Source organism: Arvicola amphibius, chromosome 7 (genome assembly GCF_903992535.2).
Source record: "Arvicola amphibius chromosome 7, mArvAmp1.2, whole genome shotgun sequence".
Classification (NCBI taxonomy): Eukaryota; Metazoa; Chordata; class Mammalia; order Rodentia; family Cricetidae; genus Arvicola; species Arvicola amphibius.
In genome coordinates, this window is record NC_052053.1 from 116150878 (window position 1) to 116176209 (window position 25332).

Consider the following 25332-nt stretch of genomic DNA (forward strand, 5'->3'; position numbering starts at 1 on the left):
CGAGCCTCCGCGTCCCGGTCCGGGGAGAGTCGCGGTTTCCTCTGGGGCAGCGCGGCCGCCTTCGGACACCGGGTCCGTCGGAGCGAGGGCTCTGAGGTTGTTCAGTGGGCCGACCAGGGCGTCCTTGCGTACGGTGCGGAAGAGCGGCGGCTGGCGAGCAGCCGGCCTCCCCGCCCGAGCTCTTCCCCCTCTCCGCCGCCCTCGCCGCACTTGGTTCCGCCGAAGCGCACGACGGTTCCGCCCCCTTCTTCCTTGTCATTGATGTTGTTGTTCTTGTCAGTGCCGCAGCCCCGACCGCCGGGAGCGCGAACCCGAGCCGGGGCCGCCCGGGTGGTGCGGTGGCGGCGGCGGCGGCAGCGGCAGCGGCAGTGGCTGCGGCTGCGGCAGCTACGCCGGCTGCGGGGGCTGCTGCGAGGACTGCGCGGGCGGCCGGGGGCGAGCGGCCGGCGGCGGGGCCGGATGGCTCTGTGCGGGCAGGCGGCCGGCGCCGCGTCGCTGCCCAGCGAACTCATCGTGCACATCTTCTCCTTCCTGCCGCCGCCCGACCGGCTGCGGGCCTCGGCCTCCTGCTCGCACTGGCGCGAGTGCCTCTTCTACCCGGCGCTGTGGCCCCAGCTCCGCCTCTGCCTCCGCGTCTCGCCGGCGGAGCAGCCGCGCCTGGAGTTCCTCATGCGCAAGTGCGGCTGGTTCGTGCGGGAGCTGCGCGTTGAGTTCGCCGCGGAGAATTACCTGAGCGGAGGCGGCGGGCCGGGCGACGGCGGCGGCGGCGCCGACACGGGCACCGGAGGAGAGGAAGGGGAGGCCCTGCAGCTCTCCTCTCGCTGGCTGGAAGTGCTGCGCATCTACTTGGAGCTGGTGTTGTGCGTGCTGCTCAGCATCCGGAACAACAGGTAGGCTTGCGTGGGCACCACGAGGGTGGGAAAAGATCCCGTGGGAAGCGCCGTCCTTCGGTAGATGCAGCTGTCGGTCCTGACCCAGCTATTTCCTGAGACAAGAGGCAATAACGGGACTTGTGACACTTTAGCAAGCACCATTCCTGCGCCTCCCAGGCACGGTTCATTCATCCGTTCTTGGCCATGGAATAGAGCATTCATAGTTTATGCGTGGGAGAGTTAGTTGTGAGTTGAGAGTGAGGCCTGTGCAAGAAACAAGACGGTGTTCTGAATTCTGTACCTGACCATTGGCAATAGTAATTCGTAGTGAGGTCGTGTGTAGTTTTTACTGTTGATGTCTATAATCGTAAGAATTAACCTACAAGAAATCTTTAGCCTAGCGGTTGGGGTGCATGCCTCTAATCCCAGCATTCAGGAGGCAGAGGCAGGTGGATCCCTCTGAGTTCGAGGCCAGCCTGACCTACAGAGCGAGTTCCAGGACAGACTCCAAAGCTTCACAGAGAAACCCTGGTCAGGTACAGAATTCAGAACACCGTCTTGTTTCTCGAGGAAAGAAAAAAAAAAGTTATTGGGGAAGAAGATAGCAGAGTTGAAGCCCCTCCCCGTGCATCATCTGACTGAATTTATTCCCAGTGATTCACACGAAAGTAACGCATTATAACATGGGGAGGGGGAAAGGACCTGGCCACGGGATTTGAGGCATGGGAGAAGGGGGTAAGTATGGAAATGTCATTTTGTATCAGGACTTTACTATAATTCCACCTAGAGCTCATAACGCATGTTCAGACTCCGGGATAGACTCCATATCCTAATCAGTATTGCTCTATCGTCCTATGAAAGTCTAGTGTCTTTCAAACAATATTTGTATTTTCTGTTTCTGGATATTTATTCCAACCTTACAGTGACACTCATAATTTGGGAGAAAGTTTAAAAAATAAAAAAAGAAGAACCCTATGTAGTTGTAATTGTAGCAGTTTACGAATACTGTAGTGGTTTTCTGATTTGATCCTCCAACACTATCAGTCAGATTCAGGTTAGAAAGTATTGTCCCACTTTACAGACTGAAAACAGGTACTTAATAGGTTCAAGTGATGTGCACATTGACCTATAGCATTGTTTTTGTCTAAGAGCAGTGCCCTTCCTCTTACAATAAATATCTCACTGATGATATGTTAAATAGGGTTGAGAGAGGCTGTGGTTAATGCTAGGCATTATATGTCTTTGTGTAGGTTACGTTTTTTCCATGATCTGTCTCAAGAGGTATAGCATATCATATCATATGAGGAAGCCAGTCAGGATACAGATCTAGAATCTCAGTACTTGGGAGTTAGTGGCAGGGAGCTCATGAGTTCAAGGTCATCCTCTGTTGAACAGCAAGTTCGAGGCCAGCCTGGGTTTTGTGCAACCCTGTCCAACAACACAAAAACAAACTTTGTGTATGGAACATGGCTGCGTTATTCCAGGGTTCTGTTTCCTAAGCTTTTCACAGTGAGCCATTCCACTTCCTTGCTTTGATTTTTGTCAAGATAAACTATTAAGGCTAAAAAATGTTCTTAATCAGGTTGGAGACTTTTGTTAGAGTAGAACATAGCTGGGGAGCAGCTGATTCCCTCTGAAATCAACTATCCCTGCAAAGGGGTGGTCGGGGTGGGGGCAGGTATTTAAATGATTTGTGGGTGGATATATAGCACGTACACAGTAGCATTCCACGTTTTGTCCTTAGCTCTCCTTTTCTCTTCCACCCTTAGAATTTAAACTTCTGTTCTTATGTACTTGTTTGTGTACCCCATGCTCTCCTGGGTCTGCTGATCACTTAGAACAACTGCCAGTCATCCGTGATTGTACTCTATCTGTGCTGTTTCTTTTAAACTAAACTATGTTGGACTGGGGTATAGCTTTGCTAAGTGTTTTTCTCGCTTACAGGAAGTCCTGGGTTCAGTCCTCAACACCCACTTAAATTAGCAGTAGTAGCACATACCTGTGCTTCAATACTTGGAGAAGGCAGAAGGATCCAAATTCGAGGTCAGCCTTCGCTATATAATTAGATTAAGGCAAGGGTGGAATACAAAAGAACCTTCTCTTAAAAAGAAAAGAAAAAGAAAAAGAAGTTGTGTTTATACATTTGGAAACAAGTTAATATCATGTTTATTTTTGGAAATTTCTAAAACCTCTGATACTGGAAGTATTCAAATGGTAAAAATATAAATGAGACTTTTAAGCTTTTAAATTAAAACCATTTTATACTAAGTTTCTTTCTTTCTTTAGTTGTTTTGTTTTGTTTTGAGAAAGGATTTCTCTGGCTGTCCTGGAACTCACTCTCTAGACCAGTCTGACCTTGAATTTACAGAGATCCACCTGCCTCCGCCTCCACAGTGCTGGGACTAAAGAAGGGTGTACCACCATTGTCTGGCTTAAACTAAGTTTCTTATTCACTAACTTTAGTTTCTAAAGTTTACTGAAGTTATTGAAGTTTCATAAAGCCTGTGGCTTTTTTTGTATGTGTGCTTTTAGTGACATTTGTGATTCTGTGATCAAGAACTATGGACCTGGGCAATGGTGCTGCATGCTTTTAATCCCAGCACTCCTGAGGCAGAGTCAGGTGGATCTCTGTAAGCTGGAGACCAGCCTGGTCTACAGAGCTAATTCCAGAACAGGCTCCAGAAAAACCTTGTCTCAAAAAAAATAAAAAGCATTCTTTGTATAAGCTATGGACCTAAAAACTGTAAGTGGAGGCTGTTCGTTCATTTCGCAGCCGCCCAGACCTGAAATAATCACACTGAAACTATATTAATTGCAACACTGCTTCACCAATGAAGTATTCCTAGCTAGCTCTTATATCTTAAATTAACCCATTTCTATTAATCTGTGTATTGCTACATGGTTGTGGCCTACCAGTATCTGGTGTCTCCTACAGCAGCAGCTATATGGCTTCTCTTTGACTCTGCCTACTTTGTATATACACTGTATATCTTTTCCAGCTGGCTTTATTCTGTTAAGCCATTGGCCGAAAGCAGCTTCTTTATTAACCAGTGACAATAAAACATACTCATATCATACAGAGAGTAATCCTACATCGAAAAACTGTGTTAACAATGTCACTTAGTAGTTTTTTGATTGTTTTCAAACCCTAAAATTTAATAACTAATGAGAGGTATAAATATTAACACAGTTTTTTAAAATTTATAATGTGTTTACTTTGATTTCTGCCATTTTTAGGCGGAAGATTGTGAATCATTATTTCAGACATTCCACTTCCAAGCTTTGTGCTGAATTGCTTTATTTAGGTTATTTTGTTTCAGATATGTTCATGCCCCAAAGGAAGAGAACTAAAACTGCAGCCTATAGTTGTGGGGTGTTTTCAAGGTTATTGATTGTAGTTCAATTTTTGATTGGTCTTAATTATGAAATCCCCCGAGTCAGGTAATAGCAGTAAATGCTGAAAGATCAGAGACGTAAAGGAGCCAGCCACCAGACAAGACTTTTTACCTCTACCAAATCCTCAGATTGAACAGGGAAAGACCCTGTCTCCATGAATTCTCAGACTGAATGCTGTGCTTACAAAACTTCATATTGAATCCTGAGCTCCTGTCTCTTCCCACTGTATATTCCTCTCTCTGCCCAGCCATTATTGGGGGACCAGCCTCAGCACCCCCCCTAAGGGCTCAGAGCAGGGCATCTACAGCAAGTGAAAATTAGCTGAGAAAAGGGATCCAAGGGGTAGACCAAACTGACTCAAACACGTTTCTCCCGTGTGGTTCTTTATTCCTTGGACCAAGAGGAAAAAAAGATCGTTCCCCACAAGACTTTCAGATTATATATACAGACAAATGAGCCGTTCTATAGGCAGTAACAATAGTACCAAAGCATGAGTTTCACAGAATCACAAAAGCAGGTAAAGGAAGCTTCCCATTACATCGCAGGGGAAGACGTGACCGTGAAGCTCCCCAGCAGATACCAGGAAGATTAATTAAGAATGGAACTTTAAATCACTGCAAAATTCTAAGAAGAAGCTTTCATGCACTAACTATATTACTTAAGTGTAACTAGAAGTTTTATATGATTAATAATTGTAGAACAACACAGCAGCACTTTCTGAGCATTTCCACTTCCTTCCCTGGTGGCTGGGAACACAGCCTTGGTAGCCATAGCAACCCGTGGGCGGTATAAGAAGGCAGGGTGCTTGCTTTACATTAGCATCTAGCTGCCTGAGTTAAAAGAAATCTCAGCTGGGCACCAGTGGTGCACACCTTTAATCCCAGCACTCAGGAGGCAGAGGCAGGCGGATCTCTGTGAGTTCAAGACCAGCCTGGTCTACAAGAGATAGTTCGAGTACAAGCTCCAAAGCTACAGAGAAACCCTGTCTCGAAAAACCAAAAAAAACAGCAGTGTGCCTGCCAGCACCCAGGTAAGAATTACTTTCTCTGGGGCTGGTTTTAGTGACTCAAGCCTTTTTTCTGTATTGCTAGGGGTAAAGGTATAAACAGTTAATTTCCTGGGCTATGATCTTATGTTAATTGAAACCAAGGTGAAGGGTAAATACAGAATATTAGTGGCTTGTTGGGTTAGAGCAAAGGCCAGTGAATTATACCTTGCTGAGTCTGCTGCTGGAGAATTCAGAGCCACACAGAGCAGACATGCTGTCTCTCTGCTCAGTGCCTCCTGCGTGGGACTCCTTTCTTGTCAATGAGTCCTGTCAGTAAGGGTGATTGTGGGGGACTAACTTATGTAGATCTGACTATGAGAACAAACATGTGACTGAGTGAATGCTTTCACACCAGGGCTTCACGGTGTGGAGAAAGGTATCCAGTTGCCCATACAGGAAGTTAGGTTATCTCAACAAATGCCTTACACAGCTGGGATATTAAGAAAGGAGAAACGTCACAATTCCACAAGATTTCTACAGAAGTGACTATGACTATCCAAAAGCCAAGTGTTCCCACAGCTCTGCAAAACGGGTCCCCCACAAGCTGTACATTTGTCTGTCTAGGAATCTGTCAGCTGTACATTTACTGTATATTACTGTGGGCTCACCACAAGCCATATCACTTCCCCATTGCTTGGAAGATCCATCTGCCTGTCTCTGCCTACAGAGACAGTGGTGACAATAGATAGGGTGGTACACAAAGCCCTCTTTGGAGAAGTCATTTATAGCTGTGTGGTAAATGACAACAATAAAGGAGCATCTCAGAGCAAATAGCATTCCAAGACAAGGAGCAGTTAGTTCCATGGCCTGAATCTGACAGGAATTTGACCACTCGACAACCAGGCAAATGAATAACTGAGTCAAGTCAAGAAAAACTCAGAAAGGCAGAGGGAAGAAAGATGGGGTCATATGAACTTGTGGAATCAGTCATCTTGTACAATCGTCTTAATCACTTATTGCTGTAAAAAAGATACCACGACCAAGACAGCTCATAAAAAGAAAGCATTTAATTGGGGGCTTGGTTTCAGTTTCAGAGAATTATTAGTCCATTGTCATGGCAGGCAGGCAGGCAGGCAGGCATGCAGGCCTGGAGAGGTAGCTGAAATTTTTACATCCTGATCCATAGGCAGCAGGTAGAAAGAGAGAGATGCCAGCCCTGGCTTTGGCTTTTGAAACCTCAAAGCCCACCCCCAGCAGCAAACCTCCACCAACAAGGCCACACCTCTAATTCTCCCTGAACATATCATTAGCTGGGGACTAAGTCCTAAAATACATAAGACTGCTGGGGTGGGGCATTCTCATTCAAACCACCACAACAATATCACAAGAACAGGTTTTATTTGTTTTGTTTTTTGAGATGGGGTTTCTCAATGTGACTTTGGAATTCGCTCTATAGACCAGGCTGACCTTGAACTCAGAGGTCTACCTGCCTCTGCCTCCATCAGCCGGGATTAAATGCATGTGCCACCATTACCCACCCAGTACAAGAACAGAGGTCTTTGACAAAATTTTTAGGGACAAGTCATAGAGGATAGAGGGTCTTACAAGGCCCCACCCCTCCTTGAGTATTTATGAGCAGTTAATGGTTGCTGGCTGGAGGAGGGAGAGGGATTTACTTTTAACAGCTTCCAGTAATGTGCCCACACTCCTAGGAACAACTCCTGCTGATGTCCTCCTGTAAGCAGCCCCACTGAGATCACTAGGTCATCAAAGACAGAGGTAGGGGAGAGAGGGGAGACTAGTGGGAAGCGCAAGTGAGAAGGAAACGAGGAAGCGTATGGGTGTGTGAACACAACTGAAACAAATACACACACATAGGGAAACACCATGGTGAAAGACATGACGTATAATATATGCTCATGGAAAGCAAGAGAAAAGCTTTAGAGAGGCGAGTAATGTGATCTAAGTTAAGCATGGTAGCACATTCCTGTATTCCTAGCGCTTGGTAGATGGAGGCAGAAGGACTAGGAAGAGGAGTTCAAGGCCAGCCTGGGCTATGAAAAACCCTGTCTCAAAAATAGATGGGAGGGAGAGAAAGAGAGACAGAAGTGTGACTTCATCTGAATCTGTATTTTAAGATAATCTTTCTGGTAGCTGGATCATGAAACCAGGAAACAACTAGACAAATGTTTGCTGTAGTCAGCACAGTGGAATTGGAAAGAAGTGGATAGATTTGGAGTAGTACAGCCCAGGACTTTCTAATTAGATATAAATCATAAAAGAAAAAACAAATGTTCATTTCATTATTTCTTTGTAAGACTCCATTTTCTCGTCCTTAATAGTGTTGAAATTATCTTTTAGTCATATATTAAATCATACTTTTGTTGTATTTAAATACAAATACAATCCTAATTTTGAGATTTGAGGATGATGGAAATTCTTAGGTGGAGCTTGCAAATTCAGGGAAATTTTAATTAATGTATCCTAGTAAAACTTAATAAAACCACTATTTTAGGCTAGTAACCTATTTGCTGGCCCTAATTTTCCTGTCTATTATGGTGCCATTAGTCACACAAATCTAGATTTTAAATTAACTAAATACCACTAAAATGTAGATTCACTCCACCCATGCTCATGTAAGCAATCTTTACAGTGGCCACAGAAACTAAATAAAACTGTGAAAGTATGAAAAGAACTTGTTGGGAAAAGAAGGAGCCTAGTAGAGGGGGAAAGGGCATGAGACAGATAATGAGGTGCTCACAGTGCATTATCTTTATATAAGAATGTTATGTGAATACAAAATGTTTAAAATTGAACCTGGATTTAGAAAAATGGAATTTGAAAAAGAACGTTATGCAATTGCATACATTATTTTAAATTTACCAACAAGAACAAATACTGTATTTATAAACTCTTCAGTATTGGGAAAGGTTTTAACCTTTTTGTGATGATATTTTAAAGAACTCATAGCTAGATGTGATAGTGCCCAGTTACTCAGATAATCTTAGCCGGCAGGAGGCCAAGGCTGGAGAATTACTCAGGTCCAAGGACAGTCTAGGATCTGTATTGAGATTCTTAACAGCCAGCTTCTTTACTATTCCTTGTTTCTATAGATAATTAGCCCTAGGTATATTAAATTTCAATTTCAGGGCCACTGCATTTTGTGTTTCTATACCAGTCCTTTTGATTACATCAAATTGACAAAAGCATACCAAAGTTACTGCTGTGAATGGAATACCTCAGTTCTGACTGTAAAATAGAGACAGGCCATCATACCCAAGTTTCAGAAGCTTTGGGTCTTGGGTTTTTTAAAGGTCCATCTAGAACCTTAAGTTAAGACCTTGAATAATGTTTCCTGAGCACATAGGTCATTATATTATTTTTAAAGAATTACCCAGTTTTATTTGCTGGTTGGTACTTTTATGCTTTTTACAGACTATTGAAAACTATAATAAAGAAATTCTTATACTAAAGGAGAAAAATCTTTTTCTGACATGCACACCATGGGCAGTGTATGTGGATGCATGTGTGTGCATGTTGAAACCAGCAGTCAGCCTCAGGGGACATCCACCTTGCTTTTTGAAATAAGGTCTCACTTGGCCTGAATCACATTATCAGCTAGGCTGGCTTAGCTCCAGGGATCTGTTTGTCTCCACCTCACCATACCTGTTTGTTTATAACCAGCTCATGTCCTCATGCTTGAGTTCCCAGTGCCTTACTGACTGAGCTTCATTTAGTTCTGTGCTTTCTCAATGACTATGACTACTAGTAACTCTAATCTCTGCATGATGGTGGGATTTTTCCAGGATTGGATGTTTCCACATACCTTGTCTTTCTCCTATTTATAAGGACCCAGTTTGTGGGTGTATTGTTGGTTCTACTGCAAAAGGTGATTCAACACTTTTTTTTTTTTTTTTTTTTTTTTTTGGTTTTTCGAGACAGGGTTTCTCTGTGGCTTTGGAGCCTGTCCTGGAACTAGCTCTTGTAGACCAGGCTGGTCTCGAACTCACAGAGATCCGCCTGCCTCTGCCTCCCGAGTGCTGGGATTAAAGGCGTGCGCCACCGCCACCCGGCGGTGATTCAACACTTTAATGCCACAGTTAGAAAGAATTTTTGTTCCATTGTGGTTTAGTGCCAGGACATAGAAAATAAAGTATAACTGAACCTGAAACTAGAAATCTCCAAGAGTCTCAGTATATTAACTAGGTAAATTTCATCTTAAATTTATATGATAGTTAATTAAATTCTTATAAAACTAAAAAGTATGCAGTTATTTTAATTTTTTTGGAATTCCCAAGGAATGTGTTAGTAAAAAGAGAAAAAAATGAAAACTACAGAAAAAAAATAAAACAAACTCACCAGATATGGTGAAAGTATGCATCTTTTTGCAAAATTGTAGTGTTTTATAATTTTATATCTTTTCATCGATATGTACATTTTTCTCACAATAAAAAATTTTGTGTGAGAGCAAGATAGTAAAATAAGTCAAGCCATCGTTTTCCCACAGAAACATTGAAATAACATTCAGATAAACTATATGTAGTAAAAGGCCAGAATCCATTTAAGAAGTTACAATACCATAGACAAACACAAAGCAGAGAAGTTTTAAGTTTATGCTCATATGGGTAAGAAAACAACTCTCTCTCTCTCTCTCTCTCTCTCTCTCTCTCTCTCTCTCTCTCTCTCTCTCTCTCTCTCTCTCTCTTTCTCTCTCTTGTTTCTTGGGGTTTCTGTAATAGTGAAGGATACAGTGAATGGTATTCCTGGCCATCTGGTTTTGTAAGAAGCCTTTTATGTTCACTCAAGGAGTCAATTTTATTTTGCTTCATACTGCTACAGAAAGCAGAGAGACTTATAGAGCACAGGCTCTTGGGACTACAAAGAGCAACAGAGGTGACCTTCCTATTACAGCTGACACTGTTCTACAGGACTGTGAAAAGGCTCAGAATCCGGGAGAGAGATGAAGTGAGCCTTCTCCCCACCATTCAGTATAATCTCCAGATGGGTGGTCTCCGCTTGCCTCCTACTGAGTACAGAGGACCTCTAGAGCCTAAATGCCCAGGACAGGACATCTAGTACCAGAGAAGAAGACAAGCATCAATGAGATTGGAGTAATTTTTCTTTAAATGCACAGACACCAGTGCGATCATATGATCACTCCATATGCATTACTTTGCTATCTGGTATTTTCTGGTATTTCAGTTACCCATCAGCCATCATCTAAAAATACTATATGGAAATTTTCAAACATGTTTTAAATCACATGTCATTTTTGATAGAATAATAAAATTTTAAACTACTGAATTCTGGCCCTAGGACATGATTCATCCATCTATCCAGCACATCTCTACTGTGTATGCTGCCCACCTACTAGTCACTCACTAGGCACTTTGGTTATCAGATGATTGACTGACTAAACACCACTGTACTGAAGTTTAAGTAACCTATACTTAATAACAACCCCAAACACAAGTACAGGAGGACTGATACCAACAGTTCAGATATGCCACAGAGAAGCCATAAAAGTATGCTTCTATAAAGACTCTAAATCTCATCAGATTGACAGTCAAGGTTAAACATTACAATTCCCAGTAGAACACACTTTCATAAATGTACCAAAGAATAACAGTACCAAGGCACGAAATCTGGAAGGACAGATGGTCTGAAGCTGTGAGACAAGCATATTATGAAGTCAGGAAGAGTTGACAGGATGAAGAACCCAGGCGTTCTCAAAGACAGTAACTTACTGAGTTTCAAGATGATTTGAATTTTTTGCAAGCAATTAATAAAAATTCATTTGAGTTGATTGCTATAAAGTTGGTCCTCCTGTCTGTTCTTATGCCAATACCTCTTTTCAATACTCTAGCTCTGTAGTAGAGTTTGAAGTCAGGGATTGTGATGCCTCCAGAAGTTCTTTTATTGTACAGAATTGTTTTGGCTATCGTGGGTTTTTTGCTTTTCCATATGAAGTTGAGTACCTTGTTTTCGAGGTCTGTGAAGAATTTTGCTGGGATTTTGATGGGCATTGCATTGAATCTGTAGATTGCTTTTGGTAAGATTGCCATTTTTACTATGTTAATTCTGCCTTCCCAAGAGCATGGGAGATCTTTCCACTTTCTGATGTCTTCTTCAATTTCTTTCTTCATAAATTTAAAGTTCTTGTCATACAAGTCTTCCACTTGTTTGGTTAGAGTTACTCCAAAATATTTTATGCTATTTGTGGCTACTGTGAAGGGTGTTGATTCTCTGATTTCTTCCCCAGCTTTTTTTATCATCTGTGTACAGGAGTTTTTTTTTTTTTTTTTTTTGAGTTAATCTTGTATCCTGCTACATTGCTGAAAGTGTTTATGAGTTGTAGAAGTTCCTTGGTAGAATTTTTGGGATCACTTATGTAAACAATCATATCATCAGCAAACAGTGAGAGTTTGACTTCTTTTTTTTCCAATTTGTATCCCCTTGATCTCATTTTGTTGTCTTACTGCTCTAGCTAGGACCTCAAGAACTATATTGAATAGATAAAGAGAGAGTGGACAGCCTTGTCTTTTGGATTTCAGTGGAATCGCTGGGAGTTTCTGTCCATTTAGTTTGATGTTGGCTGTGGCTTGCTGTATATTGCCTTAATTATGTTTAGGTATGTTCCTTGTATCTCTGCTCTCTTTAAGACCTTTATCATGAAGGGATGTTGTATTTTGTCAAAAGCTGTTTTGGCATCTAATGAGATGATCATGTGGTTTTTATTTTTCAGCTTGTTTATATGGTGGATTACATTGACAGATTTTCATATGTTGAACCATCCCTGCATCTGTGGGATGAAGCCGACTTGGTCATGGTGGATGATGGTTCTGATGTGTTCTTGGTTCGATTTGCCAGTATTTTATTTAGTATTTTTGCATCAATGTTCATGAGTGAGATTGGTCTGTAATTCTGTTTCTTAGTAATGTCTTTCTGTGGTTTGGGTATCAGGATAATTGTAGCCTCATAAAAAGAGATTGGCAATGTTCCTTCTGTTTCTTTTGTGTGGAATAATTTGAGGAATATTGGTATTCTTCTTTGAAAATCTTGTAGAATTCTGAGCTGAAACCATCTGGTCCTGGGCATTTTTTGGTTGGGAGACTTTTGATGACTGTTTCTACTTCTTCAGCAGTTATAGGTCTGTTTCATTTTCTTAACTGGTCTTGATTTAATTTTGGTAAGTGATATTTATCCAGAAAGTTGTCCGTTTCCTTTAAGTTTTCCAATTTTGTGGAATACAGGTTTTCAGAATATAACCTGATGATTCTCTGGATTTCCTGTGTTGTTATGTCCCCCTTTTCATTTCTGATTTTATTAATCTGGCTATTCTCTCTCTTTGGTTAGTTTGGGTAAAGGGTTTGTCTATTTTGTTGATTTTTTTTTTCAAAGAACCAGCTCTTTGTTTCTTTGTATTGTTGTTTTTGTTTCTATTTTGTTAATTTCAGCTCTCAATTTGATTATTTCCTGCCATCCAGTTCTCTTAGGTGAGTTTGCTTCTTTTTGTTCTAAAGTTTTCAAATGTTCTATTAATTAACTAGTGTGGGATTTTGTTTTCCAGCTTCTTTATGTGGGTGTTTAGTGCTGTGAACTTACCTCTTAACACTGCTCTCGTTGTGTTCCATAAATTTGGGTATGTTGTGTGGTCATTTTCATTGAATTTTAGGAAGTCTTTAATTTCTCTCTTTATTTCTTCCTTGACCTATTGATGATTCAGGTGAGCATTGTTTAGTTTCCATGTTTGTGGGTTTTCTGGAATTAGTATTGCTGTTGACTTTGTAGTTTTAAAACCATGGTGATCTGATAAGGTACAATGGGTTATTCCAATTTTTTTTATATTTGTTGAGGTTTGTTTTGTTACCGAGTATGTGGTCAATTTTTGAGATGGTTCCATGAGGTGCTGAGAAGGTATATTCTTTTCTTTTTGGATGGAATACTCTATAGATGTTTGTTAAGTCCATTTAAGTCATAACATCTGTTAGTTCTCTTATTTCTCTGTTCATTTTTTGTCTGATTGACCTATTCAGTGGTGAGAGTGGAGTGTTGAAGTCTCCAACTATTAGTGTGTGGGGTTTAATGTATGCTTTAAGCTTTAGAAGTGTTTCTTTCACATATGAAGGTGCCCTTGTATATGGGGCATAGATGTTCAGTATTGAAATTTCCTCTTGATGGATTTTTTCCTGTGAGTAATATGAAATGACCTTCTTTGTCTCTTTTGACTGATTTTAGCTTGAAGTCTATTTTGTTAGATAATAGGATAGCCACACCTGCTTGTTTCTTAGGTCTATTTGATTGGTATATTTTTTCAACCCTTTACTCTGAGATGATGTCTGTCTTTGAGGTTGAGATGTGTTTCTTGTATTCAGAAGGATGGATTCTGTTCTCGTATCCAATCTGTTAGCCTGTGCCTTTTTATAGGTGAGTTGAGTCCATTTACATTAAGGGACATTAATGACCAGTGATTTCTATCTCCTGTTAATTTAGTTTTCATCATTGGTGATGTTAATTTGTGTGTGTGTTTTTTTTTCTCATTTGGGATTTGCTGTTATGAGATCATCAATTGTCTGTGTTTTGTTGGTGTAGCCATCTTCCTTGGGTTGGAGTTTTCCTTCTAGTATTTTGTGTAGGGCTGGGTTTGTGGCTAGGTATTGGTGAAATCTAGATTTGTCATGGAATATCTTGTTTTGTCCTCCCAACTTTTCCTTCTTCTATACCTATTATTCTAAGATTTGGCCTTTTTTGGTGTCCCATATTTCATGGATATTTTGGGTTAAGCTTTTGTTAGATTTAATGTTTTCTTTAACTGATTTGTGTATTTCCTCTATTGTATCTTCAGTGCTTGAGATTCTCTCTTCCATCCCTTGTATTCTGCTGTTCAAGCTTGCGTTTTTGGTTCCTGATCTTTTTTTCATGATTTCTATTTCTATAATTCCTTCAGCTTCTGTTTTATTGTTTCTATTTCAGTTTTCAAGTCCTGAATAGTTTCTTTTATATGTTTGATTCCGTTTTCTTGGTTTTCTTTAAGTGATTTGCTGATATCTTCCAATTTTTTGTCTTTTCCTCAATTTCTTTAAGGGAATTTCTCATTTCATCTTTAAGAATTTCTAACATTCTCTTGAAGTTATTTTTTGTTTATTTTCTTCTGTTTCATCCATATTTGGTTGTTCAGGTCTTGCTATTGTAGGGTCTTTAGGTTGTATTTGTGCTGTTTTGTTCTTTGTGGTGTAGCATGGATCTTACCTTTTCTATTTATCTTTTCCTCTAATAGGTGTGGTTGGGGCTGTCTGAGATTCTCTTGAATAATCTTCTAGGTGCCAGTGAATTCAAAGCTCAAATGGTTGTTCCTCGTGGTACAGTTAGTGTCACAGTTCTAGTTACCCCTTGGTTACTTGGTGTTCCTGGAGATAGCTCAGCGCTCCTGTGCCTTGCTCTGCTCACTTGCAGTTTGCTTTCTCAGGACTACTTTGGCCTAGATTGCCGGCTTTGCCCTGTTTCTGTAAATCCTGGTCTAGATCCTCTCCTGCAGAAGTCCCTGGCTTGGAGTTGAGCATGTTCTGGTGGAGATTGCTGACTCTGGACCTGGTTACTAGCTCAACCCTGATCCGCCAGTGTCCCAGGACTAAGTTGGCTCCCAGGACTGGATTTGCTCCTGACTTCTGCTCCTGGTGGAGATATTTGCTCTCTGTCCTCGGTAGCTGATTCTGTCCCACTCTGGTTCACAAGCAACTTTTAAAGAAAAGTTTTAAAGTGCCAAGTGTAAGAGACCTTTTGTTATAGGTTACCTGGGAGGACAGTAGATAGTCTTCTTTGTAGCAAAAAAAAAAAAAAGAGAGAGAGAGAGAGAGAGAGAGAAAATGATGAAAAAAATAGTGCTAGAATTTGAGAATCATAAAATACTATATTTGGGTGTTGTTTATTGGGTTTTGGTGGTTAGGGTGGTTGAAGTGGGTTTTGAGATAAATGGTCTTTCTGTGTAGTCTTGGTTGTCCTTGAAGTCTGTTAATGTTTGTTTGTTTTTAAATTTTATTTAATTTTACTTGGCGCGATGGCACATGCCTTTAAACCCAGGACTTGGGAAGCAAGAGTAGGCAGATTTCCGTGAGTTCAAGGCCAGCCAAATCTATATAGGGAGTGCCAGGACAGCCAGGGCTACATGGAGAGACCCTGTCTCAAAAGACAAAAACAAAGCAAACAAAGCTTATTTAATTTTATCTGTATATGTGTGTGTCTGAGTGTATGTTTGTATAACATATGTGTTCCAGAGCCTGCAAGGTCAGATTTGCAGTACTAAAGATAAAGGCCATTGCAAACTTCCAAATGGGTGCTGAGAACTGAACCCAGGTTGCCTGCAAGAGCTGTAGTAAGCACACTTAGTGGTGGAGCCATCTCTTCAGTCCCTTACATTTTTAAGAGTATGGTTTGAGATGTTGAAATGTTTATAGATTCATTCTGCTGTATAACCACCAAACTCAAGATGTAGAACATTTTTTATCAAAGAAATTCTACTCTGTCCTCCATCCTTAGACCTAAGAAAACAATGACCCAACCCTGCTATTTGATTATTGTAGAATTTCAGAGATAGAATAATACAATAAATACAGTTGTGTTATATACAATAATACAATAAATAAAACTTAGCTTTATATCTGTATTATAGTATATATAAGTACTTCATTCTTTTTTCCATTATGTGGATATGTTAATGGTATATTTTTTCACCAATTTGGTAATATTTAAATTGTTTCTAATTTTATTTCTGTTACGAATAAAGTTGCTGTGAACTTTTTAAAAAATATTTATTTATTTGTTTGTTTGTTTGTTTATGTGTACAGTGTTAGTTTCCATGTCTGCCTACAGGCCAGAAGAGGGCACCAGATCTCATTATAGATGGCTGTGAGCCACCATGTGGTTGCTGGAAATTGAACTCAGGACCTCTGGAAGAACAATCAGTGTTGTTAACCTCTGAGCCATCTCCTCAGCCCATGCTGTGAACTTTTGAATCACATTCTATCTCTTGAGTAAGGTCTTACAGTTGGAATTCTTGGCCTGTATCTAACTCTTCAACAAATTGATAAACTATTTTCAGAGTGTATCATTTTGCACTCTCAAAATAACATATGTGGGTTTTAGTTGTTCCATACCCTTGCTCACACTTGGTGTTGTGAATCTCTGTGGTTATCTTACTGTGGTCTTAGCTCCATTTCCCTGGTGAGTGATAATGGTGAACATATTTTCATACGCAATTTACCTTTCTCCTGTCTTGCTTGTGGTGCCCCTTCAAACCTGTTAAATGTATTTTATTGGCTTTGGTTTTTTACTGTGTTTTGTTTTTCTTTTCTGAGACAAGCTCTAAATCTAGCACAGGCTGGCCTGGAACTAACTCATCCTGTTGCAGTTTGGCCTTGAGCCTTCCCTCTTGAGCCTCCCAGGTGCTGGAATTTCAAGCATGTGCCTTCACATCTGCTTAAAATTCTTTTTGAGATCACAGTCTTTTAATTAAATATATAATATCTTAAAAATATTTCCTGTCATTTATAGTTTGCCCTTTATTTTTAACTATCTTTAAAAACTATTTTAACTTACCAAGCAATTTACAGTAAGGAAGGTCTAGCTCTTCTTGAATGACATGCAGTAGAAGTAAACACCTTTTGCCTGTGTGCTTTACTATCCTGCACACTTGGGGGCATGTGATAGTCAACAGTGGAAATTGGCCTAAAGGGAAAACACTGAGATCGTGACTCGTCAAAATATTAGTAGAAATTGAGAATGTTGCAATTCTTTACTTTATAGACATTTACTTCTAGACATTTTTTCTTTTAGAAGTATTATTTTTCTTTCCTCTGAGAAATTAACCTTTTTTTAATTACATATGTAACAATACAGAATAACTTTCTTTTTGTTGTTTGGTTTGGGCTTTTGTTTTGCCTTTGCTTTCTGTTTTGGTTTTGATATGTAACAATACAGAATAACTTTCTTTTTGTTGTTTGGTTTGGGCTTTTGTTTTGCCTTTGCTTTCTGTTTTGGTTTTGGTTGGGAGGCATAGTTTTTCTTTTTTAGGAGTTTTTGTTTTGTCTTCAGACAGGGTCTCTTGTGTACAGCCCTGGCTGTTCTAGAACTCACTGTATAGAACAGGCTGGTCTTGAACTTACAGAGATCTGCCTATCTCTGCTTTCTGAGTGCTGGAAATAAAGGATGCACCATGCCTGGCAAGAGCAGCTTTCTGTGTCAATGTGAAAAAAATGTCATGCTCTTTTTTATGATTTTCTTTGTTTAAAAAGTAAGAAGTTCTGGTCGTCTAGAGAAGCTGTCTTGAGTTACTAGAAAGATTGTTTTGAAACTATGTGAAGGACAAAAGTTAGATTATTTCCTTTAGTAATCCTTCTGACATTTTTTCTTGACAGTGTTTTACATTAATTTTCATCACTTGTGTGGATTAAACAGTTTTGGTTAAAGTTATCTTAAGTTTTATGTTATTAATGAAATCTACAGTTGGTTACTACTTAATACCTGAATGAAAAAAGACATAGAAAGGAAAGGAAAAGACATGACTGTTCTTAGGTATGGTGGAGGGGATGGACGGGGACATCTGGGAGAGTCCAAAGTGGACATAGCCACACAGAGCTGGACCATGTGGGGAGAAGGGGAGGAGAACCAGGTGCAGTAGCCAGGAGGCCAAAGGTACAAAAAGGTTGGGTAACCAAAATGTCTGGATTATAAAGGAAAGGGCAGCCCAGACCATGAATTGGTGAGTTCAGGGTAGAGGGTGGGGTGTGCCAGTCATATCCTGTAACATGTAGGGACTGAGGGGTCCTGAGAGAACCTGGCAGCCAGGTCCACTTTGATATGCTCAATAGACACTTCAACCTTTTGTCCCAGGTTTGAAACATAACACTACCATTTATGAGTTTGTATCTTAACTATTTATTTGTTTTCTTGAATTTTATTTAGGGTTTTGCTGTTAGAAAAGTATTTTAGCTGAAATTATCTTAAGAGTTTTACTTTGGTTGGTTTGGTTTGGTTTGGTTTGGTTTTTGAAGACAGGGTTTCTCTGTAGCTTTGGAGCCTGTCCCGGAACTAGTTCTTATAGACCAGGCTGGCCTCCAACTCTTAGAAATTCGCCTCCCTCTGCCTCCCCAGTGCTGGAATCAAAGGTGTGTGTGCCCCACTACCGCTGTCTCACTTGAGAAGCTCTTGTGATTGACATCTCATAACCTAAAGTGCTCCTGTTCGCAGTGTAGCGTCATTACTTGTACCTAAGACCTGTAAGCTCAGCACTTGGCTTCGGTCAAGTGTTGTCTCCAGTCATTAAAGCTTGAGTAAAAGCTTTAGACCTGGTCCACCTTCCTTACTGTGTTGCTGTTTTTCCATACTGTCGCTTTGAATATGCACAGCAGTCTGAAGGTGATTTGCTTCTTAGTGAGTTAAAAGGTGGAAATTCTTCTAGAATATCCTTTCTACATATTTTAGTATGTGTGTATTAAGCATTTAGAAAATCATTTTAACCATTTTCTCCTATAGGAACCTCCAGAAGTTCAGTCTATTTGGAGACATAAGTGTCGTACAGCAGCAAGGAAGTTTATCCAGCACATACCTCAGCCGGGTAGATCCTGATGGCAAGAAGATTAAGCAGTAAGTCACACAGTGAGCTTTACAGAGGCATATGTTAATAATAAGTCTAGCTTTTGACTGAAAAATCACAAACAATCAAGAACAATGATATTTGTTTCCTATAAAATATATAGATTTAGACAGGTGTGTGTGTGTGTGTGTGTGTGTGTGTGTGTGTGTGTGTGTAGGTAACCCACAAGTGTGAAGATTCCAGATCCCTAAAGATCCCATGTGAATGCTGCATAGGCATGGTGGACTACCTATAATTCTAACCAGAAGTCCCCCAGCAAGCTGGCTAACAGAGACTAGCCCTGTCAGCAACCTCTAATTTGATGGCGAAAACCTGCCTCAGACAGACAGATACATACATACACACACGCACACAATATTGGGATAGAAAACATGTCCTAGAAACATCTTAAACAGTGCGTTTTAGTGGTGGTTATGTGACACAATAACATAAGTCTTTTAGGATAAATCATATTACTGTATAAATATGTGTTTTAAGTGTTTTGCATGCACCACCTGAGTGTCTAGTTCCTACAAAGTCAGAAGAGGGAGTCAGATCCCCTGGAGCTAGTTAGAAATGGTTGTGTGCCGCTGTGTGAGTGCTGGGAGATGAACATGGATTCTCTGCAGAAGGAAGTTCTCTTACAGCCCCTTACTGCTATTTAAAGGTGTTTTTTTATAAAGTAAGTCATACGTCATCAGTCTTTTCTTTCATAATGTTAATTTAAAAAATGCTATTTTTCTCAGATGAAAAACATTTCTACATGTTTAATATATCTTATTTGTTATATTGTAATATGAGTTTAATTTCACTTGTGGATTGCTTAGAAATCAATGACAAGAAAATGTATCTCAACACTGAATGCTATGTATTGTCGTCCCCCTCCCCCCTTTTTTTATTTGGTTTTCCGAGACAGGGTTTCTCTGTAGCTTTGGAACTTGTCTTGGAACTAGCTCTTTTATACCAGGTTGGCTTCAAACTCACAGAGATCCACCTGTCTCTGCCTCCCAAGTGCTGGGATTAAAGGCGTGCACCACCACTGCTTGGCGTATTGCCCATTTTTTAAAGTCATTATTAAAAGATCCATGCTGAATGCTAGTGACATCATTGTGACATGTTTTTCTTGTAGAATTCAGCAGCTGTTTGAAGAAATACTGAGCAATAGTAGGCAACTAAAATGGCTGTCCTGTGGGTTTATGCTGGAAATAGTCACCCCAACATCACTGTCGTCTCTGTCTAACTCCGTTGCCAGCGCCATGGAGCACCTGAGTTTGCTGGACAACAGTGTTCCTGGCAGCAGCACCCTCATCACTGCGGTTGAACTAGAGCGCTTTGTGAATCTGCGCTCACTTGCCCTGGATTTCTGTGACTTCACAGCTGAGATGGCAAGAGTCTTCACCGATAGCCACCATGTGCCTTTGCAGCGACTGTCTCTCCTGGCCCACAATGTTTCAGTGATGCACAAGTCATTAGATAACATGCCAAACGATGAGCACTGGAAAGCCCTGTCACGAAAGAGCTCCAGCCTTCGGGTTTATCTAATGGCTTTTGATGTCAAAGGTGAAGACATGCTAAAGATTCTGAAACCCAGTATACCACTTGAAAGGGTTCACTTTGACAGCTACGTCACTTGTGTCTCAGGGGCTATTGTTGATCTTATATCCAGGCAGTACGACAAGTTCCTCACCCATTTTATATTGATGAATGATGTAATTGACACGTCTGGTTTTCCAGATCTTAGTGACAACCGAAATGAAGATCCGTTGGTTTTATTAGCGTGGAGGTGCACAAAGCTCGCTCTGTTGGCAGTTCACGGTATGTGCTTTGTTCACTACAACTTGATACTCACATCACACCTAAACTGTTTTATGCTGGTAAATGTATCAGGAGTTAGCAAGTCCTGTCTCAACCCTGAGTCTTCTGTCTCAGCGCCCTTCTACTGCTTTTTCCTGGCATGGGGCATTCGATACTAATTTAGCTAAGAAAACAGATGTGTAGCTACCTGCAGTGGATATATTCACTCCAGTCAGAAGATCTGAAATGTTTAGGACAGAAGGAGGTAAAGCGTGGCTTTGGTGTTTATAGCCTCATCTTTTAGATTCTAGATTGATGTATTATATTTTTTAAATAATCTATTGGGTACATGTTTATTTCTTAGCCATTCATCTTAGTGGATTTGAATGGAGTTGCTATTCAGATAAACTGAGAGAACATTTTACTTCAAAGACAGTCACGAAAACAATCTATAGAAATGTCTTATCTGGGCATATTGTCACAAATCCATAATCTCAGCTCTTGAGAGACTGAGTTAGAAGGATTGTCATGAGTAAGAGAGGGCAGTCTAGGCAACATAAGTGAGTGCTTTCTAGGCCAGCCTGAGCTACCGAGTAAGACCTTGTTTAAAACATACTAATAAGCAGGGTATGGTGGCACACACCTTTAATCCCATCACTCAAAAGGGAGAGGCAAGCTGATCTCTGAATTCAAGGCCAGCCTGGTCTACAAAGCTAATTCTAGGACAGCCAGGGACTCTACACAGAAAAACCCTGTCTCAAAACAAAACAAAAAATACAATAAATATTAAAGCAAGCAAAGAATGTCTTTTTGGTCTTTTGCTTGTTTGTGTGTTTATTTTTTTTTGAGACAGGGTTTCTCCATGTAACAATCCTAGTTGTCCTGGAACTAGCTCTTGTAAATCAGGCTGTTATGCCGAACCCGTTTTGTTGTTTTGTTTTTGGGTTTTTTGTTTTGTTTTGTTTTGTTTTTTTAGGTTTTTATTATGTATACAGTGTTCTGCCTGCAGGCCAGAAGAGGGCACCATATCTCATTACAGATGGTTGTGAACCACCATACGGTTGCTGGGAATTGAACTCAACCTCTGGAAGAGCAACCAGTGCTCAACCTTTAAGCCATCTCTCCAGCCCTACAAAGAATGTCTTAAGCTCACTCTACTAACTCTTTCATTGTTTTTGAAACGTTTTTTCTTAGCCTAAAGTTGTGATTTTCAAGTTTTACTTCATGATTGGGCCATACAGTTACAGGTAGTAGCCAGAAGCAGATCCATATTAAAGTCGTGAGGCCTTGGTGAGGGGATGTGGTTGACTGATTAAGTGCTGACTGTGCAAGTGTGGGACCGGAGTCTGATCTCGAGCTCACACAACTGCCAGGCAGCATGGTAGCCATCTCTAGTCCTCTACTCAGACAGACAATCCAGGGTCAAGCTGGCTAGCCACACTGGCCGGTCTGGGTCTCTTCAGTTTCAAGATCCTGTCACAACAAAGCAGAGAGCAATCAGGAAAGACAGCCAGTGTCATCTTGAGACCTCCACAGTCAGGCACACACGTGCATACACACATGTATATGCAGTACACACTGTAAAATAAAACAGGAATCAGCAGGGGGTAAAGGTTACTTAAAAGTTAACTTAAAACGCCCTTTTAAAGCTTTTTCTTTGAAGACGTTAGATAGATAAAGCTTGCCTGTCATCTGTTCCCTTATCTTCCCAGAGGTGGCCTCTGTTCTGAAGTTGGTGCATACTCCTTTGATTTTTATGATTTCTCATAATGAACAGTTACTTTCAAAGTTTCAAGTGTCTTGACTTTGGACTCTGAGATACCATAGGAAATGATTTTTACAATGAAAAATTCTAGTTTATTATATGTTAACTGTTTTTGTTTGTTTTCGGTTTTTGTTTGTTGTGGTTTTTTCAAGACAAGGTTTCTCTGTGTATCCCTGGCTGTCTTGGAACTCATTCTGTAGACCAGGCTAGCCTTGAATTGAGATTGACTGTCTCTGCCTCCCAAGTGCTGAGATTAAAGGCATGAACCACCACTGTATGACTCTATATATTGTTAATAGGGACTTATATAAGAGATAAAATGTGTTCCCTATGATAAATCATAATCCAGAGTTAAAAATGTATTTATATACTTTAAATGTCTTTTGTTTTGCTGAATAAATACCAGTATAAGATGATGCACTACTTACCAGCTAGTGTTCTTAAAGATGGTATGAAACTCTTAGATAGTCCTGTTTCTCTGTTCCCAGTTTGTTTTAAGGGGAAAGGACCAGCATGGTGAAATACCAGTGTGAAGCTTCTCAAGAAGCACTTACTGAGGAACAGACAAACTTATCAGAGACGGAATAAAACAGAAGAGAATGACAGAGTTACCTTTGCTTATCTTTAAGGTTACACCGTGTGGGCACACAACCTCATTGCCATTGCTCGTCTTCGTGGCTCTGATCTAAAAGTGCTTGAAGTCACCGAAGAAAGCATTGATTTTGACCAAGGTGAACTAGCCGGCCAGGATGTGGATCCAGTACATAACCTTATTGAGCAGGTATCCCTGGGCCTTGGTCAGCCTTGGCACGCAGTCTTGGACATTGAATCACTCAGTGTCTTCACTGAACCAAACCGTCATTTTTACAGAGAGATGCAAAGCTTCAGCGAAGACATTTAGCTTTTTTAAAATGTATAATTCCTGTGGCTACATATGCAAGTAGGGTCCCATTATGTTTTTTTTTCCAGTAGTATAAACTAATCCTTTTGTGCTGTGTTTAATCAGTATTAGCTTTATAGAATTATATATGTATATTCTACTTCTTGATCAAAGAACGTAGTCGGGTATTGGTTTTAGAAGTTCAAAGTGACACTGTACAGGGCTTTCACGGTTAATGAGATTGTTACCAAACCTAAAGGACATACAGCCGATGATTATCTGAGGTTGCTGGCTAACTTTGTTTTTCACTGAGTTCCTCTGCCTTTTTGACATTTTATTCTTTGTTTGTCAGAATCCAGAGCTCAGGAGCCAAATATTTTTATACGAATATATATATATATATGAATATCCATAGCCTGGTGGATTTGTATGCAATGCACTGCATCTATGTATTCTGATAGCATCTCGTTGATTTTGGTTTGAAATAGAAGGGAAAAATAGTGTCCCAAATGAGTTACCTTTAACAAAGCTGAGTTTAACTTTCATTACCTATATAATAATTGATATTGCCAATTACCATTCTGAATTTCATATAGTATAAGTTAGACATTGCTTAATCCCTTTTTAAATGCATTTACATAAACATGAGCACTCAAATTGCTGGATTTTTTTAAACTATATCCGACAATTTTTTTCATCTGTTACATTCAAGTTAGCTTCTTTAGCCCAGATATCAAAACAGTAGAGGAAGAAAGGAACCATATTCCAGGGAAACCTCTGAGGCTAAGTCAAAGCACAGAACTGTAGCCATACAGGCTTGCAAACCAACATTAGTCGTGAAATCCCTAACAAGTCACTGGATTCTCTCTGTCAGCGCGCGTGTCAGCTGCCAAAGAATAGATTTACATGAAGAAGTGCCCACATGCTGGCAGGGGCTAGCTGGCTTTGGCCAGCCAGATACTGCTAGATTGTAATATTTAAGGTCGAATTTCGACCTGTGGTACACAGCTGTGCTGTGGCTCAGTCAGCAACCTCAGAACTCTGAAAAAAAAAAAGAAAAAAAAAAGAAAAAAATGCACCTGTTTCACTGTGAATAGTGAATGTAAAGGAAAGAAAGGAAAAACCAAAAGCTTGTTCCATCCCAGGTATGAGCTGCTATGATACATGAAGAACATTCCATGAAGTATGTTTTAAAACCTTGTTATATCTGAGCGGCTTTAAAAGCCAATTTCACTGTTTCAGGGCAACCGCGGTACAGACGTGGTCTCTGTGAGACTTCCACCTGACCCAAGTTTTAAGTGGTACGAATGTTGTGCATTTAACGTTAAGGACAGTCTGCAATAATAAGTAAGTAGCCAACGTGGGTGCCCAGCAGTGCTGAGACCTGGCTGCTCTATTGTAAGCTTTGGAAACACAATTTATGCAACAGATGTCCAGATATGATTCTATTTATGGAAAAAGTTTATATGTTTTACAAATGGTTTTACCATCTTATATTAAATGACCTTTTGACAGGTGTGCGCTGTTTTGTCTCCAGTGAGCACATACCATGCGGATTTTATATGTACATCAGTAGTGTGAATCCACTGGCACAGTGTGTGTAAATGCCAGATGTGGTGAGATTTTATCTTGTATATGTGATCTGATAAAATAACTCCTGACAGAAACTGTAAGGAAACCAGCTGAATGTCTGACCTGATGACTGATGTTGTGTGGTTTATGTTAAATGTATATTCTTTTAATCAATGAATAAAGCATTAAAAAGTGGCCGTTGTGATGTATTTCAAAGTGTTGATGTTTAAATAAAAATCTTAGACTGCATGGTGTAGAGAGTCTAAATTGTCACTTTGAAAAAAGGCAAGCTTAAACAGACACTAAGCCAAGCATGCTAGCACATTTCTGTCATCCGGCCAGCTCTTGAGAGATGGAGACAGGAGGATCAGAAGTTCAAGGTCAGTGTCTTAGTTACTTTCCTCTTGCAGGGACAAACACTGTGAACAGGAATATTAC

General features: G+C 40.3%; 1 protein-coding gene across 2 annotated transcripts; it reads left to right on the plus strand.

The window, feature by feature from the left end:
* Window positions 1-25089, plus strand: Fbxo33 (F-box protein 33). Of its 2 annotated transcripts, XM_038337959.1 has the most exons (5): window positions 1-890; window positions 18784-18894; window positions 20013-20443; window positions 20618-20698; window positions 23072-25089. In XM_038337959.1, the coding sequence occupies exons 1-5, from the start codon at window positions 262-264 to the stop codon at window positions 23341-23343; spliced, it is 1524 nt and encodes a 507-aa protein (XP_038193887.1). In that variant the 5' UTR covers window positions 1-261; the 3' UTR covers window positions 23344-25089. The 2 variants fall into 2 exon arrangements, with proteins under 2 accessions (XP_038193887.1, XP_038193886.1); XM_038337958.1 differs by having other exon boundaries at window positions 20013-20698.
* Window positions 25090-25332: the final 243 nt, after the last annotated feature.